The 22,086-nt window shown below is 40.7% G+C and overlaps 1 protein-coding gene across 1 annotated transcript in view; it reads left to right on the forward strand.

Annotated features, from left to right (window-relative positions):
- xpo4 (exportin 4) overlaps positions 1-22,086 on the forward strand; it is a 103,907-nt gene that overhangs the window by 64,613 nt on the left and 17,208 nt on the right. Inside the window, exons 11-17 of the mRNA XM_055636982.1 lie at positions 2,504-2,646; positions 3,502-3,647; positions 6,375-6,552; positions 8,771-8,930; positions 11,973-12,142; positions 14,255-14,429; positions 19,744-20,037. Coding sequence (XP_055492957.1) covers positions 2,504-2,646; positions 3,502-3,647; positions 6,375-6,552; positions 8,771-8,930; positions 11,973-12,142; positions 14,255-14,429; positions 19,744-20,037 — 1,266 coding nt within the window. The remainder of the gene's footprint in view (positions 1-2,503; positions 2,647-3,501; positions 3,648-6,374; positions 6,553-8,770; positions 8,931-11,972; positions 12,143-14,254; positions 14,430-19,743; positions 20,038-22,086) is intronic.

Here is a 22,086-nt window from a genome sequence, read left to right on the forward strand (position 1 = left end):
TCCTCTACGATAATTCTCAACACTGGTGCTCCGCTTTTGTACTCCATGTACACACACGACTGTGCTGCCACGCACGACTGCAGCCATGCACAAATCTAATTCAATTTACAAATACGCAGACAATAGCACCATTGTGGGCTGGATATCAGATATTGATGAGACAGGAAGCAGATTGAGAACCTCGTGACCTGGTGTCGAGACAGCAACCTTTCTCCTAATGTCAGCAAGAGAAAGGAGATAGTGATCCACTTCAGGAAGCGAAGCTGCACACGAACCTTGGTTTGCGTTGACGGCGCTGAAGTAGAGATGTTTGAAAGCTTCAAATTCATAGAAGCAAATATCAACAAAAACTTCTCCTGGACCATCCATATTGAAGCAAAGGCCAAGAATGCACTCCAACGCCCCTACTTCCTTAGAAGGCTTAGGAAGTTCGGCATGTCCACAACAAGTCTCACCCTTCTACAGATGCGCTGTAGAAAGCATTTTATCGGAATGAATCACAACTTGGTTTGGGAACAGCTTCACCAAAGACTACAAGAAATTGTAGGGAATTGTGAATAGAGCCCAGACCATCACACAAAACAACCTGCCTTCCATTGACAACATTGATACCTCACGCAACCTCAGCAAGGCCACCAGCATAATAAAGAACGAGTCTCACCCTGGTCACTCCCTCTTCTCCCGTCTCCCATCGGGCAAAAGGTATAGATGTGTGAAAACGCACACCTCCAGACTTAAGGACAGTTTCTTCCCAGTTGGTATCAGGCAACTGATCTATCCTACCATAACTAGAGAGCAGTCCTGGGCTGCTATCTATATATTTTTCAGACTATCTTTGATTGGACTTTACTGGCTTTATCTTGCACTAAGCATTATTCCCTTTATCATGTATCTGTACAGTGTGGATGACTCTATTGTAATCACATTTTGTGTTTCCGCTGACTGGCTAGCACACAACAAAAGCTTTAGTACACGTGACAATAAACTAAACTCAAAAGTTTGTCCCTTGGGTCCCTTTTTAACTCTTTCCACTCTAACCGTAAACATGTGCCTCTCGTTTTTGACTCTCTTCCCCTGGGAGAGGATGTGGGTGTTTATCTTATCTATACCCCTCATGATTTTGTATACCTCTTTACTCTTCAGCCTCAGCATTGATCCCTGTGGTATATCACTTGTTACAGGCCTTCAGTCCAAAAATTAAATGTCGACAATCACCCTCTGTCTCCTACCTTCAAGCCAATTTTGTATCTGATTGGCTAACTTGCCCTGGATCCCACATGATCATGTCTTCCAGACAAGCCTACAAAGTGGTACCTTGTCAATAGATCTTGCTAAAGTCAGAGTAGACGTAATCCAATCAGTCTGAAGAAGAGTTCCGATCCAAAATGTCACCTATTCATTTTCTCTGGGGATGCTGCCTGAACCACTGAGTTACTCGAGCACTTTGTGTCCTTCTTTGTAAATCAGCATCTACAGTTCCTAGTTTTGCCATATAGACCGCATCTACACCATCACTCTCCTCAATTTTTTTCTTTAAGAGCAGTTTTGTTGTTTTCATAATACCTAAAAAAAAATGGAAACCCTAATTTTAATGGAAATTCAAATGGGATGATAGTAACCCTTTGCAGTTGAGTAGCTAGATGCGACAACGTGCACACGAACACACTATATGTATGTAGTAGACCAGTTTTGACAGTATTTGTGGAGAAATGTTTTAGATGGTGAGTAGTGTGCATTGACAAATTAGCTAGATCCAAAATTCCAACGACTTTTATGCTTAGCTTTCTTTTTATATAATATACACTACATCTGGTTGGAAGACGTTTGTTTGTTGCATGCAGTTTTTGAAAGATTGGACTCAAATGCAATGCCTTAGTTTCTGAAAAGAGGAAATAAAAATTCTGATTTATGAGGACTTTGGATTTCATTTATTCCTTCTGAATGTTAATAGAAAAATAAATATGCATCGCAGCATGTTTTTGAAAGACATCTTTACTTGTGGCATGCAAATCAACTAATATGTGATATTGTATTCTCATTTCTTAATAACATTATTCAGGCAGCTAGCTGATGGATTTCTTCTTGCATATGGCTTGCACAGCCTAAGGTTGTAGGACAACTTGGTCTATTTGATCTTATTTGATTGTGCACGCCAGGTTGATTGCATTCGTTGAAACAGGGCAGACCACGTGAAGGTTGCAATCTCCCACTCCACTGATGGACTGAATAGATAAAACAGGGAAATGCAAGAATAAATCTCTTTTAGCATTTTCTCCACAATGCTGAGCTAACTATCTTTATAACATTTGTGGAAGGTTAGTAATTGGTTACATGTGAGTTGGCTGATTCAGGGAATCAAGGTCAAAGAAACAAATGTAACTGGTGATCTTGTATAATAATATTTGTTTGCGTTTGACATTTAATTGCACCATGTTAACACAAGCTATTCACAGGTTGTGCATCTTTATATTTAATTTCAAATATAGTTTCTATTTTTATGCAGACTACCAATGGTGTAGCAACACGTGAAGAAGAAGAAATCAGTGAGGTACAGGAAGATGATCGCGAATTGTTTTCTGACCAGCTAGCTGGTATAGGCATGTTAGGAAGAATAGCGGCAGAAAACTGTATTCCTCTACTTATCAGGTGGGTATTTAATTTTCTCCAAAAAATATAAACACAATTAACAGTATTTACCATCCAGAAGCTTTAAAATGAGATAGCACCTGTATAATACTGTCAAATATCTTATTTCTGTTGTTTAAAACATGTGGATAATGTCTTGAAGTAAAGAGTATACACATCCAGATGGTGGTCCCAAGATATTTCTCATTATTTTAACACCATCCCGATTCAGTGCGACTTGCTGAGTTCCACCAGCTAATCTCTTTTTTTAAACCAAGCAAATAGGAATGCCTTGTAGTACATTAACTATAGACAACTTCAACCAACCACCAATGTGATTTGGAGACAGTGGGGGGTGGGGGGGGGGTTGCCCATTTGATATTTTATGTCAGATAAATGTATGTCTTGAGTTTATAACAAATAAGCATTGATATTAAATATACACTTATTGTCTTGTACTTGTATTGTACATACGGCATTTTCCATAATGAGCACAAGACTAAAATGACAGCAAGATCAATTCTGTTGATCTGCATAAGATAACTAATCTGTAGGCGATTCATATATTGCTAGACGTGTATACTAAAGCAAATTATAATTAAACTAAAGTAATGAAACTAAAGTAAAAAAATTATTTGTTACTCTGCCCCAGTGTTTCTAATAGTCTTCCTTTATAGCTACCTTTTAAGAATGTAGCAATGACATCCAAGGTAATGCAATTACGATATCCCATTTTGGCATCTGATACCATGCCTCTCTGTACAGGTTGTTGCAGCCACTTGTATCGATCACTAATTTTTAAAATGCAAAATTTTGATATGTAGTACCCAAACTTGTTTTGTTTATTGGATCACTTTCTCTCAATGTTCGGTTCAGCTTGTTGGAAGATAGAGTTACAAGACTTCACGGTCAGTTACAAAGGCAACAGCAGCGATTCCTTTCATCGCCTGGGCCAGCATCATTGGCTAATAAATTTCTAGATGATTTATATGAGGATATTCATTGGCTAATATTAGTCACAGGTATGTTTACTATTAAATATATTGAATGATGTTTAGCTAGATATTTATGTTTTTTATTATTTTAACAAATACATACAACAAAGGAGTTAACTTAGTAAATAATTTGAAACGAATATAACCAATTTTACTAGTTTCCTTTGAAATTTGGACACAATTCGTAAATTATTTTTTCAGAGTAAGAATCATTGATAATGATGATGTATGTTCTCAATCTCCAATAAGTTATTTTTTAACTAACACTCTTCTCTCCCTGCTGGAACTTGATGTTAACTGTAACAATTTATCTTTTGATTCCTCCTACTTTCTACCAATCAAAGGAGTAGCCATGTGCATTTATCTCTGTCCCTGCTACATAGATGTAGTGCCGTTGTGCAGAACTGTCAATTTCGTAAACTTTACCACTAACAAATTCACTTGGATCATTTCTGTCACCCCTCTCCTATGTCTTAATTTCTCTGTCTCCATCTCAAGAGAAACTATCCAATGACAACTGCAACAAACTCACCAACTCCCATAGCTACTCCCATACCTTCCCATTCCCATGCCGACCTGTCTTGTCTTACCCCACCTCCTCTGTCAGACTGAAGATAGAAGCAAACTTGAGGAACAGCATCTCGTGTTCCTCTTAGGTAGTCTACAACCAATGGCATCTACTTTGAATTGTCCAATTTCAGGTATCTTGTCTTTTTCTCTTCCAATCTACCCTGGTTTTTTCACACACCCTGTTTTCCCACCTTAACCCTGAGCCCCGTATTGCACAATTTCTTTCCCTCACCTCCCAATTTATCCATTAATCTATGTTTTCACTAAGTCTACCTATTTCAGCACTAAGTCACCCTACTCTGTAGCTTCCATCAGTTTCTGAAGCATTTGTCTGGACATTTGTTGTATTTGGACTTTACTGTTTTAAATCCACCCTCTTTCTGGTCTTGATAAATTTGAAGTCATCCAAATTTTTAATCTCACCAAATTGGGTTTGTAAATTTCATTTGTGTTTGGGCATCTATCATGACTTCTGTCCACGGATCATTTCCTTTTTAAAAAAAAAAATTCTCAGCCTTATTTTCAATTTCCCCATGACCTCTTCCTTTTCTACTCCTGCATACAACTCCTGCATTATGACAGAGATACAATGGTGCTTCTCCAAATCTGGACTCCTTGTTCAGTTTTGCACCTCATCATTATACCAGCGATGGTTGAGCTGCTTGCCACTCAGGTTCTGCTTTCTACACATCTCTCCCTGAGCATTTTTGGTTCTCAAGACAATTCTGACTCCATTGACCAAGCTTTTCATCGTATCTTATGTGGCTCTTTGTCAGGTTTTGTTTGATAATGTTTCTGTGAAGTGCTGTGGGACAATGTGCAATATATGAAAGTTATATATTATGCCTGACCTCTGACATAGAAACATAAACAATAGGTGCAAGAGGAGGCCATTCGGCCCTTCAAGCCAGCACCGCCATTCATTGAAGATGGCGGACAGCGGGGGTGATGCGCCGTTGTGTATGGCCGCTCCTCCTGCTGTCCGTCCTTTCACCCTTATTTATTTTTATTTTTAGTCCTGTTCATATCAGGTGTTTATTGGAGGTCTTCTTTTATGTGGTGGGTGGGGGAGGGGAAGGGGGAAATTATTTTTAACCCCAGTCCTACCTGGTCGGAGATGCGGTTTTTCTCCGAACCGCATCTTCGTCCTCTCTGTGCGGCCTAGTCGAACTGGAGCAGCGCTGAGCGGCGTTTCCTGCGGGGACTGCAGCTTCGACGGCGGTGTAGATGCTGGGACATCTACAAGGAGCGGGCGATGCCTTACCGGGTCGCCTTGCGGTAATCTCCGGGGCACTGTGACCGTTGACGGCACCGCGGAGCCTGGGATCCGAGATCGCCAGTGTCGGGGGTTCGGCCGGCGCGGCCTGTGAACTTTGGTCGTTGCAGTCTTCGGGGGGGAAGCGGCCGCTTCAGTCCTGGCCGCTGATGGATGTTCACCGACGCCGATGATCCAGCTTCACGGCAAGAGGGCCTGAAGACACCGGGCTGGCTGAGGAGGCCAGATATAGGCCCCGACCTCGGGTGGACTATGAGGGGGAGAACTGGATATTTTTGGTGCCTTCCCTCACAGTGAATTCTGCTGTGGGGGGACGTTTCATGTTGATTTCTATAGTGTACTGTTTCTGTGTCTTTTTTCTTTTTCTCTTTTTTCTCTTTTTTTGATTTGTATGGATTTATTGCATTGATCTGTTCAATTAATTTAATCAATCTCTGTAAAGCACTTTGGTTCAAATACTGGTTTTGTTGAAAAGTGCTATATAAATAAATATTATTATTATTATTATTATTTGAAGGGGTAACATTTTAAACACAAAAAAAAGGTGGGTGTATGGAACGAGCAGCTGGAGGCGATAGTTGAAACGGGTATTATTTCAACGCTTAAGAAGCATTTAGATAGGTACGTGGACACAATAGGTTTAGAGGGATATGAACCAAATACAGGCAGTTGGGACTAGCTTAGATGGGACACATTGGTCAGTGTGGGCAAGTTGACTTCTATGTTGTATGTCTCTATAAATTCAATTTCCGTGTCCAGTTGTGCTTGATAATGTTTCTGTGAAGTATGGTGGGACAAAGCTATGTGAAGGTGAAATGTAACTTCAAATTCCTGATGACTGGTTTTTAAATAAAATAATTTATGAGCATAGAATTTTAACCTGTTGTTGTAACATACTTTGTTATCAGGCTACCTCTTGGCTGATGATACTCAGGGAGAGACTCCTCTTATACCTTCAGAGGTAATGGAATATTCTATTAAGCATGCAACCGAGGTTGACATTAACACAACACTTCAGATCCTGGGCTCTCCAGGGGAGAAAGCCTCCTCAATACCAGGATGCAACCAAACAGATTCTGTGATCAGGTAAATGTTTTGATTGATAGATTGACAGAAATGTAAGATTTATTCCGAATCCATCTGAAGTTTATTGTAAATGTTAAAAGAAAAGTGGTGCTAATGCTAAACTGTATGACCAGGTCAGAAATTGTGTTCTTTGTGTATTGCTTATAACTCAATTTTGTGGACTGTTCTGCAGATATGGTTCAATTAGGAAGCATGCATTCAAATGTCTTTGGAGTTTCACTATGTGGGGCTGATACAAACTCTGTAAGACTTTGGTTAGGCTGCATTTGAAGTATTGTGTGCAGTTCTGGTCACCCCATTGTAAGAAAGATGTGGAAGCTTTGGAGATGGTGCAGTGGTTTACCAGAATGCTGCCGGGTTTAGAAGATTTCAGCTATAAAGAGCTTGGATAGAGTTGGATTGTTTTCTCTGGAACATCAGAGGTTGAGGGGAAACTTGATATTACGAGAGGCATTACAATATATATAATTACGAGGCATAGATGGGGTAGATAGTCAGAACCTTTTTCCCAGGGTGGAATGTCCAACACTAGTGGGCATAGCTATAAGATGAGAGGGGGGAAAGTTCAGGGCAGGTTTTTATACATAAAGGGTGGTAGGGGCCTGGAACGCATTACCGGGGGTGGTGGTGGAGGCAGATACCATAGTGATATTCAAGAGATTTTAGATGTGAAGACCAATGAGATCAGTTTAACCGCATTATGTTTGGCATGAACATATGGGCTGAAGAGCCTGTTCCTGTGCTGTTCTGCACTGTTCTATGTTCTCTAAATAACTGCAAACTTTTCTTAGGGTCAGTTAGTGACAGTTTTCCACCACATTACAATTTAAGCTTAATTTATGTGCAACTGTTCAGCTTGAGATTCTAGCCATTATATTAATTAATTTGCTGAATGTCCCACGTCTGATTGTAAGAGGTCCAGACCAACATCGTTTCAAATTTGATCTGCAGAGTTAGTACAGCCTGCTAAACATAAACAGCAAATGGCGTGGCATTATGATTGGCTGTGTCGGAACATATCGTCACGGTTCACCATTTTTAGACTTTACCTTACACCCTAGAGATACAGCATGAAAATAGGCTCTTCGGCACACTGAGTCCGCATCGACCAGCGATCTCCCCGTACACTAGCACTTTCCTACGCACATGGGACAATTTGCCTGTTTATCAAAGCTAATAAACCTACAAACCTGTACGTCTTTGGAGTGTAGGAGGATGCCGGAGCATCCAGAGAAAACCCACGCAGTCACAAGGAGAACATACAAACTCCATGGAGACAGCACCCGTGGTCAGGATCGAACCTTGGTCTCTGCTGCACCACTGTGCGGCCATTTTAACATAGAAAAGTGGACAATTGGTCGTCAGATGACATGAAGAATAAGACTTGAGGCATGGTGTTAAGAACATAATATACTGGTTGAATACTACCCCATGGATGTTGCTATTTTTAGAGTAACTGAGGAGTCATAGAGTCATACAGTGTGGAAACATGCCCTTCAGCCCAACTTGCCCACATCGACCAACATGCCCCATCTATACTAGACCCAACTGTCTGATTTGGCCCCTAACTCTCTAAACCTATCCTATACCTGTCTAAATGTTTCTTAATGCCTCATTACCTCCTGACAGCTTGTTCCATACACACACCACCCTTTGTGTGAAAAGGTTACTACTTGGGTTCCTATTAAATCTTTCCCCCTCCTCACCTTAAACCTATGGTTCTTGATTCTCCAACACTGGGCAAAAGACTGTGCATTTACCCAATCTTTTCCTCTCATGATTTTAGGGGCAGTGCAGGGGTTGCTGCCTTGCAGTGCCAGAAACCGGTTAGATCCTAAGGGTGCGTCTGTACGAAGTTTGTACATTCTCCCTGTGACTGCGTAGCTTTTCCACGGGTGCTCCGGTTTTCTCCCACACTCCAAAGACGTACATGTTTGTAGGTTAATTGGCTATGGTAAAAATTGTAAATTGTCTCTGGTGTGTAGGATGGTGCTAGTGTACGGAGATTTTAGTCGGCGCAGACTCGGTGGGCCGAAGGACCTGTTTCCACACTGTATCTCTAAACTAAACTGCACTTCTGTAAGATCACCTCTACTTGGAATTTTTTTAAAGGTTGCAAGGTATAAATAAATTTAAATGTATCTCTGGTGAAGTTAACAAATCTTTGAAACTGTAAATTTGCTTTGACGTTTTGAACTGAAACTCCCTCTACTCTCAGGTTGTTAGCTGCTGTTCTCCGAGCTTCAGAAGTGGAATCTCGAGCCACAAGAGCAAACTTGATAGAACTGCTCAGCCCACAAATGGGAAAAGACATTATGTGGTTCCTGAGACGGTGGACAAAGACTTACCTTCTCGCAGATGAAAAACTTTATGACCAGGTCAGAAATTGTGTCCTTTGTGTTGGCATATGTGGACCAACACGTATTGCATGTTAATCAATCTTGTGGATTTTTCTCCAGATTTGGTTCAATTAGGAGGCATACAAAAACTTTATTTTTGTTATCAAATGTTTTTGCATGCTCCTCATTGGAGCCTCACTATGTGCCAATTCACCATACCTGGTTGATTATTAAATCTGAAGGGCGATTCCCTTATTAATAACTTTCCTAAATGTTTATTCTTGTGCATGGTGCTCAGTATTTTAATTTTGTTTGGTATCTGTATAGTTCTGCTGTAATACAAGTTTCTATAACGTGAATTGAATATAACATGATAAATACATTTGGGAAGACCATTTGTATTATGCTGCATGAAATAGTTATGAAGCAATTTCATTGGGGAACTAGAAAATCACTTTAAAATTACTTTGGCAAGTGACGAGCATAAGAAAAGCTGTCTTGCAAAAATATAACAGTCTTGGGAAAAAATACTGTTTCCACTTAAGCTTCCTGCAGTAATCGAGCTTCACCACACGAGGACATTGAATTGTGCAATGATACTTGATTAAACAATGTAACATCCATCTTTTAGTATTTTTAGCTTGCAGTAACAAAAATTAAACTTGCAAATGTTGATAAGAACTCAATTGTTTTTTCATGCAATTTTCTATAATGCAAAGTTTCTTAGGAATGCAACTATTGTGTTATAGCAGAACTAGCCTATATATAACCCAACCTGTTTGGTGCCATGGAAGCTATATGGTGCATTCTATTGGATCTTGCTATTTATCCTTTTATGTGTGTGATTCCCAAAGGATCACTGGATTCGATCCAAACAAGTTTTAACTTATTTTGTTAAATGTTATGTTTGATTAAAAGCCACCATTTTCTGTATAATTAGCTGTTGCATGTTGTTAGTAATTTTATCTTGCATTCTGCTCCATATTTATTGTGGGTTAAAATAAATGGTTGTAAGAAAATCCATGTTCCAATTATAATGGATTTATAATCCATTTGTAAGGGATATAATTACAAATGGATTATAAAATCCATTTTAAAATGGATCTAAAAATATCCATTAAAGGAATATTATTCTAGTACATGCCTCCTGGTTCTTTGAAGAATAATTAAACACTGGCAACCCCCTTCCCCGAAATGCCACCTGTCCATTTCCCTCCTGACCTGCTGAGTTCCTCCATAGTTTTGTTTTTGCTTGTATTTAAGATAATTAGTAGGGTTTGGGAGTTGAGTGCCTAAATGGGAAGAGACGTCTATCACCTCATCTCATTTAAAACATCCCATTTAGTCTGTTTGAACTGTTTTGATTATTTTACTGTTCTTTTTACAATCCATGTTCTCAGGGTATCTAAATCTAAATTTTATTAGTTATTTATGTTATGATATCGGATGGAAGCTGCATACCAAATCTCGTTGCGCTTATGTGCAATGACAATAAAATATATTATTATTATTATTATTATTATACATGTAAACAGAGTTATTTGGATAACTGTTTCTTTTTAACTGTGAAGAGACAAGTAGCTTCCTCTGTGCCATAAATTTATAGGAATAGAGGCAAGAGGCTTTCTTTGTTTCTCGGACAATATTTTTCCGCTTAAATAATCCCTTAAATCGTTCTTTCATTTATTTGCTGTTTGTGGAAACTGGCTTTTACAAATTGGCTGCCACTGAACTAAAATAAAAACAAACTCATCTAAATTCTGATGAAGGGTATTCGACCTGAAACATGAACTCTGTTTCTCTTTCCCGTGATGCTGTCAGACCTGCCAAGTGTTCCCAGTGTTTTTTGTTGTGTCAGATTTCTAGCATCAGCATTTTTTCCTTTTGATTTTCTGTCCCAGAACTAAAGTGGCTTTGCTCTAACTTTCTCAGAGCACCTTTTGGGATGCAGAACCTATGTTAATTTGCAATTAAAATGAAAGCTTCTTCATGCTTTTAAAGTCATGGGAATTTTTTTAAATGATGGAAGTGTAGCCAGGTAAGGTATACAACGTTCCATGGAGAATTCATTTCAAAAGGTCAATGATTTGACACCACCTTTTTCACTGTGGAGGGTATGTGGAACAAGCTACCAGAAGATGTAGTTTAGGCAGGTACTATATAACCATATAACAATTACAGCACGGAAACAGGCCATCTCGGCCCTACAAGTCCGTGCCAAACACTTATTTTCCCCTAGTCCCATCTACCTGCACTCAGACCATAACCCTCCATTCCTTTCCCATCCATATATCTATCCAATTTATTTTTAAATGATAAAATCGAACCTGCCTCCACCACTTCCACTGGAAGCTCATTCCACACAGCTACCACGCTCTGAGTAAAGAAGTTCCCCCTCATGTTACCCCTAAACTTCTGTCCCTGAATTCTGGAGTCGTGTCCTCTTGTTTGAATCTTCCCTACTCTCAAAGGGAAAAGCTTATTCACGTCAACTCTGTCTATCCCTCTCAACATTTTAAAGACCTCTAATATCAAGTCCCCCTTTTAACCTTCTGCGCTCCAAAGAATAAAGACCTAACTTATTCAACCTTTCTCTGTAACTTAGTTGCTGAAACCCAGGCAACATTGTAGTAAATCTCCTCTGTACTCTCTTTATTTTGTTGACATCCTTCCTATAATTGGGCGACCAAAATTGTACACCATACTCCAGAATTGGTCTCACCAATGCCTTGTTCAATTTTAACATTACATCCCAACTTCTATACTATAACAACATATAAAATACAGTTGGACAGATACATGAATAGGAAAGGTTTTGAGGTATATGGGCTAAACACGGGCGAATTTGAAAACCTTTCATCACTTCTCTCTTGACACTTTTTTGCGCTGCTTAAATGGGGCATCTTGGACTGCATGGATGAATTGGATGTTCTGTATGACTCTATCTGAATTTTCTTGAAAGATTCACTCCCCATCATTCTGGTGCACAAATCTTAACTTTTTGCAAGATTTTCTTTTTAGATATGAGAGCAAATTAAGCATCATTGTCAGCTGTTTTTTTTTTCTAAAACTTCTCTGCAGATAAGTTTACCTTTAATTATGGCATTTGGTGTGGACACTGAAGGTGCTCAGTGGATTGTTGGCTACCTTTTAGAAAAAGTTATAAGTAATCTTACGGTATGGATTGCAGAAACGGATCTGGCAAATGACACTGTTCAACTTCTTGTAACACTGGTGGAGAGGAGAGAACGGTGAGTACTTGCTGTAGTAGGATAGAACAACACCCACCAGACACTTCCAACTCAAAGTCAACTCCCAATGCTAGCAGAATTCTTCAAAACATTATTTTAACTAACACTATGTGTCTCTGCTATATTCCTGTTAGCACTGTTGGAACCAGCATTTCAACGCTAGATTAGTATTTAAACAAAAAAATCATTAACATTTTGGAATAAGAAATGATGGAGTTCTTGCCTGCTTTGAATGTGAACCTTCCTTGGGCGTTGATTATTGCATAGACCAACTTAGTTTTGTTTCCTCCTTTAGGTTTAGGTTTATGTTTACAGTGGTACAGTGAAATGCTTTGCTTTGCATGCGATCCAAACAGATCAGATGTACCCTACACAAATACAATTGTCAAGCCCAAGTACAATAGGTGGAGCAAAGGGGAAGATACAGAGTGCAGAATGGTTCTCAGAATTGTAGTACGTCAGTTCCATAGACAATCAAATGTCCACATTGAGGTGGAGGTGAATCCGATAGTACCCTAACTTATGGAAGGACCATTCAGAAGCCTGATAACAGAAGGGAAGAAGGAATGACCGGGATGGGACAAGTCTTTAATTACGATTAGCACTGATCGTCATTGTGACAAAACATTCATATTCATGTTTGCAAGACAAATGATTCTCTCTATTAGTATATTAATTTTGTCTTGATCCTTCTTCCTTGTCTTTGGATATGCCACTGAGAATTAATCTGTGCCTTGTCCTTATGATTTTATAAACTTGTACAATTATTATCAATATGAGACAATGCTGGCTCATTGTGTCTCAAACATCTCATTCTGGTAAATCTGTTCTGGATTTCTACCTTCCTTCCATTACATCCCATTTATACTAAACTGCACAAGGTTACTTTAAATGGAACCCTCTATTATTTATTAACTACGTGACTTTTTAATATATTCTGTCCTATTTTATTTATTTAAAAAGAAAATATTAATTCAGAAAAAATGCGATTTAAAAAAAAAATAGAAATCTTGTCTCTTATTCCACATGTTGCAGTGTAAGGACTTGCAATGACTTAGATCAATCAGTTCTCTGAAAGTTAACTTCCCATGAATTGCTTTAGTGTAGTAACCTCCATGCAAAGGGAGAGGTTTGCTGTTAGATAGATGTCAGTGCTTGGCTTCAGCAGATGTACAATTTATACATTTTTTTAAATTGCTTGCATTTTAAATGTCCTCCATTCGAGCCCAAAAATATTGATCATCTTAAGACCTAGTTAGGATCAACATGTAGAGAATTATAATTTTAAACCTGTTGATTCTTTTGAACACACTAGATAGAAGGAACTGTTGATGCTGATTTACAACAGAATGACACAAATGCTGGAGTAACTCAGCAGGTCAGGCAACATCTCTGGAGAACATGGGTAGGTGACGTTTCAGGTCGGGACCCTTCTTCAGTGTTAGTATGAGTTCTTTAGTCTGATGAAGGACCCCGACCCAAAACTCAATCTATCCGTGTTTTCGAAAAATGCTGCCTGACCTGTTGTTACTTTGTGTCTTTGATTCTTTTGAAAAACACTTGTGAATACAATTATTTTTTGAAATACTGGGCCATTCACTCAGTTTCGTAAAGAATTCTTTATTTTTTGTAAGAGGTTTAATGTAGAATTGATTAGATGATTACATGCAAATAGTGCTGGACAAACTCATTAGGTCAGGCTATGAAAGGAATGGACACACAGTGTTTCAAGTCAGGACCTTTCTTCAAACTGATTCAGCCTGTATCATAGTTCCTCCAGCACTTTGTTGTTTTGCTCAATATTTCAGCATCAACAATGTCTTCTGTCTCCATCAATTAGATGATAATTGCATTCAGATGTGGGATGCATCAATCAGTCTGAAGAGGGTCCTAACTTCTACAATCCGGCTGAAGAAGAGTCCTAACACTAATAATCACCTATCTATGTCCTCCAGAGATGCTGTGTGACCTGCTGAGTTATCCCATGCACTCCCCCCCCCCCCCCCCCCCCCCCCCCGTAAAACCAGTATCTGCAGTTCCTAGTGTCGTCTGATGTTGATTATTCTTTGTGTATATTTTGGAGGATATTGTTAATTCATACTTTCCTTTTAGGGCCAATTTAGTAATAAAATGTGAAAACTGGTGGAATTTGGCCAAACAATATGCAAGTCGAACTCCACCGTTGAACTGCCTTCCGAGCTCCGTGCAGCGAACATTGATGAAAGCCCTCGTTTTGGCAGGGTTTGCTCATGTGGACTCAGAAACAAAACAAAAGTATTGGACGGAGGTGAGAACTTGCGCATGGATTTAAGTTCATATCTTTACAGTTTAGAGGGATTTCCAGCATCTCTAGCTGAGTATTGTTTTAAGTAATCGAGTAAATGTGGAAGGGAATGATGATATATTCAGATGTTAAGTGGTTTCAGCTATAATTCATGTTACTACCATACAAAGTTACCTCTGCTTCAATACGTCAACAGAATACAGCATTGCACTGAATTGTGGTATCCTAAGCTGCAGTTCTGTTAAAACTCGTGGTTTCAAGAGGGTTTGATCAGCAATTAAGTTTGTAGGCTAGCGATTTCTGGTCAACTATATAGAACTGCACACCCTCCTGGCACAGTCCCATGCACCCATTAGTTATTTGGTGAGGATGGCATTTGTTGTTTTTAATAATTCTGTTACTGTTGATTACTTGAGCTTACACAAACATTTAAAAGTTTTCCCAAACTTGTTCATTAAGGTGAAGGTCTCATGCAAAACTGAAATTTGCTTGTTTGAGGCCAAACTATACGTTGGGGCTCGCTGAAGGTGCCCTTTTAAAGAATGTGTTGCCAGGTGTAATGCAAAATGACACATACAGTGCCCTCCATAATGTTCGGGTCAAAGACCCATCATTTATTTATTTGCCTCTGTACTCCACAATTTGAGATTTGTAATAGAAAAAAAAAATCACGTGATTAAAGTGAACATTGTCTGATTTTAATAAAGGCCATTTTTATACATTTTGGTTTCACCATGTACAAATTACAGCAATGTTTATACATAGTCCCACCATTTCAGGGCACCATAATGTTTGGAACACAGCAATGTCATGTAAATGAAAGTAGTCATGTTTAGTATTTTGTTGTATATCCTTTGCATCCAATGACTGCTTGAAGTCTGCGGTTCATGGCTGGGTGTCTTCTCTGGTGATGCTCTGCCAGGCCTGTATTGCAGCCATCTTTAGCTTGTGCTTGTTTTGGGGGCTAGTCCTTTTCAGTTTTCTCTTCAGCATATAAACGGCATGCTCAATTGAGTTCATATCGGGTGATTGACTTCACCACTCAAGGTGACCTTTTTTAGCTTTGAAAAACTCCTTTGTTGCTTTATCAGCATGTTTGTGATCATTGTTTTGCTGTGGAATGAACCGCCAGCCAATATTTTGGGGCATTTGTTTGAACATGAGCAGATAGGATGTGTCTATACACACATCAGAATTCATTATGCTACTACCATCAGCAGGTTATCATCAATGAAGATAAGTGAGCCAGTACCTTCAGCAGCCATACATGCCCAGGCCATAACACCCCCATTACCGTGTTTCACAGTTGAGGTGGTATGCTTTGGATCTTGGGCAGTTCCTTCCCTCCTCCATACTTTGCTCTTGCCATCACTTGTTAATCTTCGTCTCATCTGTCCAGAAGACCTTTTCCCAGAACTGTGGTTGCTCTTTTAAGTACTTTTTGGCAAACTGAAACCTAGCCATCTTATTTACTAACCAGTAGTTTGCATCCTGCAGTGTGGCCTCTGTATTTCTGTTCTTGAAGTCTTCTGCGGACAGTGGTCATTGACAAATCAACACCCGAAGAGTGTTTCTGATCTGTCGGACAGGTGTTTGGGGATTTTTCTTTATTATAGAAAGATTTCTTCTGTCATCAGCTGTGGAGGTCTTCCTTAGCCTGCCCGACCCTTTGCGATTAGTAAGCTCACCAGTGCTCTCTTTCTTCTTAATGATGTTCCAAACAGTTGATTTTGGTAAGCCTAAGGTTTGGCTAATGTCTCTAACAGTTTTATTCTTGTTGCTCAGTCTCATAATGGCTTTTATGTCTTTCATTGGCACAAATTTGGTCCTCATGTTGATAAACAGCAATAAAAGGTTCCAAATGTGATGGAAAGACTGCAGGAAAGACTAGGTGCTGATAGCTCTCTTATACCTGCATTAAGGAGGCAATTAAAGACACCTGAACAATTACAAATGCCTGTGAAGCCATTTGTCCCAAACATTATGGTGCCTTGAAATGGGGGGACTATGTATAAACCAGGCACGTGCCGTCAGGGTAGGCAAGGTAGGCACTGCCTACCCGGACTAAAATTATAAAATGGTGATTATTAAATATACATAGTAATAGCGGCATAGAAACATAGAAATTAGGTGCAGGAGTAGGCCATTCGCCTTCGAGCCTGCACCGCCATTCAATATGATCATGGCTGATCATCCAACTCAGTATCCCGTACCTGCCTTCTCTCCATACCCCCTGATCCCCTTAGCCACAAGGGCACATCTAACTCCCTCTTAAATATAGCCAATGAACTGGCCTCGACTACCCTCTGTGGCAGAGAGTTCCAGAGATTCACCACTCTCTGTGTGAAAAAAGTTCTTCTCATCTCAGTTTTAAAGGATTTCCCCTTTATCCTTAAGCTGTGACCCCTTGTCCTGGACTTCCCTAACATCGGGAACAATCTTCCTGCATCTAGCCTGTCCAACCCCTTAAGAATTTTGTAAGTTTCTATAAGATCCCCTCTCAATCTTCTAAATTCTAGAGAGTATAAACCAAGTTGCCAGTCTTTCTTCATAAGACAGTCCTGACATCCCAGGAATCAGTCTGGTGAACCGTCTCTGCACTCCCTCTATGGCAATAATGTCCTTCCTCAGATTTGGAGACCAAAACTGTACGCAATACTCCAGGTGTGGTCTCACCAAGACCCTGTACAACTGCAGTAGAACCTCTCTGCTCCTATACTCAAATCCTTTTGCAATGAAAGCTAACATACCATTCGCTTTCTTTACTGCCTGCTGCACCTGCATGCCTACCTTCAATGACTGGTGTACCATGACACCCAGGTCCCGCTGCATCTCCCCCTTTCCCAATCGGCCACCATTTAGATAATAGTCTGCTTTCCTGTTTTTGCCACCAAAATGGATAACCTCACATTTATCCACATTATACTGCATCTGCCAAACATTTGCCCACTCACCCAGCCTATCCAAGTCACCCTGCAGTCTCCTAGCATCCTCCTCACAGCTAACACTGCCCCCCAGCTTAGTGTCATCCGCAAACTTGGAGATATTGCCTTCAATTCCCTCATCCAGATCATTAATATATATTGTAAATAGCTGGGGTCCCAGTACTGAGCCTTGGGGTACCCCACTAGTCACTGCCTGCCATTGTGAAAAGGACCCGTTTACTCCTACTCTTTGCTTCCTGTTTGCCAGCCAGTTCTCTATTCACATCAATACTGAACCCCCAATGCCTTGTGCTTTAAGTTTGTATACTAATCTCTTATGTGGGACCTTGTCGAAAGCCTTCTGGAAGTCCAGATACACCACATCCACTGGTTCTCCCCTATCCACGCTACTAGTTACATCCTCGAAAAATTCTATAAGATTCGTCAGACATGATTTACCTTTCGTAAATCCATGCTGACTTTGTCCAATGATTTCACCACTTTCCAAATGTGCCTGCTATCCCATCTTTAATAACTGACTCTAGCAGTTTCCCCACTACCGATCGATCTCTTAGATAGGCATAATTCTCCATGCCTTTCATCTGCAGTTCTTGTAACACGCGAAGGTCTGTGCAGCCCACGTGCCGTCGGTGCTGCTTCAAGCCGTCAATGACAAGCGGGGCTGAAGGCAGCTGAAATTCTGCCTTTGCTGTACTGCGCATGTGCAGCAGCGCAAGTTTCTTGGCGGGTTTTTCAAATATGGATTGCCATTATCTTAAGTGTATCTTAGGAAACAAAGAGAGAAGAATGGAGTTTGTGTACAAATGATGTGGTAAGTACATTTGTTGGTGCTATATGTTTTTAAAAAACGTATTTCCCGGGGTGGGGTGGGGAGGGGAGAGGAAAATAGTTCCTTTCACAGCGTCTAGGGAGTCTGGCCAGGGGTAAAGTTGCGGGGAAGGGCAGGAGTGTTGAGAAGGAGGGGGTCTGCGACGCTCTGGGCACGGAGCCACTGCATTGTGGCCGGGGGGTGAAGTAGCTCGGGTGGCTGCGAGCAGCTGTTGGGAACGGGCAGTGGAACCGGCTGCCGGGACAGGACAGCTCCTTCTGCCGGCCCCCACTCCCCTCTGGCAGTCCTCTCCGTCTGAAAAACTCTCTCCTGCCGCTCCCAGCCTCATTCATGTCAGCCGCTTCCCGCAAATCCTTAAATTCCGACAGCGCGATCAAGGGACCAACCCCCCCCCCCCCCACCCATTCAGTAATTCAGAATTCAGAATGAAGGAGACTTGGAAGCCTTGGGCAAAATGAATTGTTACTGTCTTTATTTTTATTTTTACGGAGAGGAGAACAATCTGCGCTTGCGCGTTTTAATATTTTTTTAAAAATGCCGACCAACTGCCTACCCTGAGTAGTTATTCACGGCACGTGCCTGGTATAAACACAGCTGTATAATGAAACCAAAATGTATAAAACTACCCTTTAATAAAATCTGACAATGTGCACTTTAACCACATGTGATTTTTTTTCTATTACAAATCTCAAATTGTGGAGTACAGAGGCAAATAAATAAATGATGGGTCTTTGTCCCAAACATTATGGAGGGCACTGTGCCTGGGGTAAAAGCTGATTTAACAAAGTGATCATTTGTGGTCACATTGTATATTAAAGCCAAACTACATTTTGCAGTAAAGTCATCTTATGGATGCCAGTGTGAAAAATAACCACAATTTGTTTCCCTCAGACCTAATAACGAGGGGGGGATCAAAACCGTTTGCCATTTTGCTGTTCCAAGCATCTTATGCATTCAAGATGAAACACAAACATTGTTTTGTCAGATGGTCTTCATAAGAGCATGTTGGATATCTAATTTATCTGCAGAAATCTGGCAGTGATGCATTTTTTAGAAGTTTTGCAAGAATGTTGTTTTTGAAGGCCATAGCCTCAGTAAAAACGAAATTAGATTTATATATTTTTTTAAGGATCTTTAAGATAATAAAGGGATGGCATGGTGGATTAGCTCATTTCCAGGGATCTGGTTTGAAACTGACCTTATCCTCCCTTTGGCGAACTTCCATGTTCTCCTGCACACGGCTGGATTCTACCAGGTGCTCTGGAATCCTCCCACATCCCAAATATATGCTGCCAAATTAATTGGCCAATGTAAATTGTGGTAAAATATAATCTGAGACTGTTAGAGAGAAGAAGTTGCAGGACTGCATGAAAATAAGATATGGGGAAATAGAACTGTTGAGAATCTTCTTGGGAGCTGCCATGGATTAACCAGGCTGAATAGCATATTTCCACGCTATAACAAGCAAAGAATATGTCAAGAAGAGCCATGTTCTTTCACGATTCACTTCATTTATCATAAATTTATAATGTCTTTTTCTTAGGTTCTCCAACCACTCCAACAGCGGTTTCTCAATGTTATAAACCAAGAAAACTTCCAACAAATCTGTCAGGAAGAAGAGGTGAAGCAGGAGATCATTGCCACACTTGAGGCACTTTGCGGAATAGCAGAGGCAACGCAGATAGACAATGTTGTCATTCTCTTCACCTTTTTAATGGATTTCCTCAATAATTGCATTGGTTTAATGGATATTTATAAGAACACACCTGAAACTATTAACTTGATCATAGAAGTTTTTGTTGAAGTTGCACACAAACAAATCTGCTACCTTGGAGAGGTAAGTAAAACAAGTATGACCTACTTTGCTTGTATCTTGATGTGTTGGAAGTTCTTACCGTTAACCAATTGCATGCTTAATAATTTACCTTTGTTATTGCTTATGTTTTCTCCTTCAAAGGAAAAACTTGTGTTTGATTATGGAATTGGAGGAAGTTCCATTATTTTGTGGTGTCATAATTCATGAAAAGAGTTCTCGAAAAACAATGCTTTAGCCGTTAATATTATTTTTACTTAATCAATACGGTAAATGAATGATGTATTTATCTCACATAACTGTAAGATATCATGCATATGCGGTGAAAGTTACACGCATTGTGACTATTGCATTGAATTCCTTGGTTGTAAAATAAGTTGCCAGTCTGGTTAGTATGTACCAGACAAACACCAGGAGTTTAACCTTCCATTTAAACCAGAATCTGCCGTTCTTTCCTAAACAACAGGAGATCCTTTTGTGCTGGGTGTAATTAGTTTGTTACATCAGAAATTCTAGTGAAGTCTATGCTCTAGCTCTGTCTCTTGTAAATGTGTTTTTATTTCATTACGAACAGATAAATTGCAAGCTGAAGAAGGAATTGATTCAAAAATATTTAAGTAAAATTGTCTCTTAATTATACTTCAAATTTATGGTTTCCTCAGGACTTTGAGATTTCCTAAACGTAAAGACATTTTTTTCCTTTAGTTACTGCCTCTTGTATTTATTGCCGCATGTATCAAGGTAGAGTGAAAAGCTTTTTTGTTACGTGCTATTACTGCTGGAGCTGCCGACTGTAAGGGAATCCGTTCCAGCGCAGGTTCGCAGAAACAGCAGGTACAGTAAGTACAGTACCAAACATGGTCGTCGGGCAGGACTTCAGGTCAGGCTGAAGCGCAGGGGACTTCGACCCCCTCTCCCTACCATCCTACTAGCCAACGTACAATCCCTTGAAAATAATGGAAGACTTAAGGTCAAGGCTGCTTTACCAAAGGGAGCTGCGGGAATGCTCTGTGTTCCGTTTCACAGAGACATGGCTCAACCCCAGCTCCCCAGACTCAGCGGTCCAGCCTGAAGGTTTCTCCATCCATCGCATAGACTGTACACTGGCATCTGGGAGAGGGAGAGGAGGGGGCATCTGCCTCATGGTCAACTGCGTGGTTCTCGGACGTGGCAGTCCTATCTAACTTCTGCTCTCTGCACCTCGAACATCTGACGGTGAAGTTCCACCACCCATTCTACCTACCGAGGGAATTCACTTCCATCATCCTGACCAAGGTCCACATCCCACCCCATCTGACACTAAGGGAGCTGCACGCCGTGGTCAACAAGCACCAGACGGCTTACCCCGAGGCATTTACCACCATTGCCGGGGACTTCAACAAAGCCAACCTGAAGAAATCGCTCCCCAACTTCCACCAACATGTCTCCTGCAGCAGCAGAGGATCAAACATCCTCGACCACTGCTACACGGCCATCGCTCTATCCCTCGCCCTCACTTCGGAAAATCCGACCATTCAGCGGTGCTGCTTCTTCCTGCATACAGGCAGCAACTGAAGAAAGCACCCCCAGAGGTGAGGACTGTACAGAGCTGGTCGGGGGAGGTAGAGAAACAACTCCAGGACTGCTTGGAGTCTGTAGACTGGGCAATGTTCAAGGACTCGGCAATGGACCTGAATGAATACGCCACAGTGGTTACAGACTTCATAAGGAAATGTGTGGAGGACTGCGTTCCAACAAAAACCTTCAGAGTGTTTCCTAACCAGAGGCCGTGGATAAACCATGAGATCCGCAGACCAGACCTCGGGCATTCAGGTCTGGCGAAGCAATGGTGTATAAGAAGTCCAAATAAGACCTTGGTAAGGCCATCTTAAAGGCCAAACGGGACTTCTGCTCTAAGCTGGAGGATGAGATGGATGTTCGCCAACTGTGGCAGGGCTTGAATGCCATCACCTCCTACAAGGGGAAATCAGGAAACAGCTCAAATGACAGTGAAGCATCACTCCCTGACGAGCTCAATGCGTTCTACGCACGGTCAATGCATGATGTGTCTTCCCGAGCACCATTCGCCTTGAC

This window comes from Leucoraja erinacea, chromosome 6 (assembly GCF_028641065.1).
Source record: "Leucoraja erinacea ecotype New England chromosome 6, Leri_hhj_1, whole genome shotgun sequence".
Classification (NCBI taxonomy): Eukaryota; Metazoa; Chordata; class Chondrichthyes; order Rajiformes; family Rajidae; genus Leucoraja; species Leucoraja erinaceus.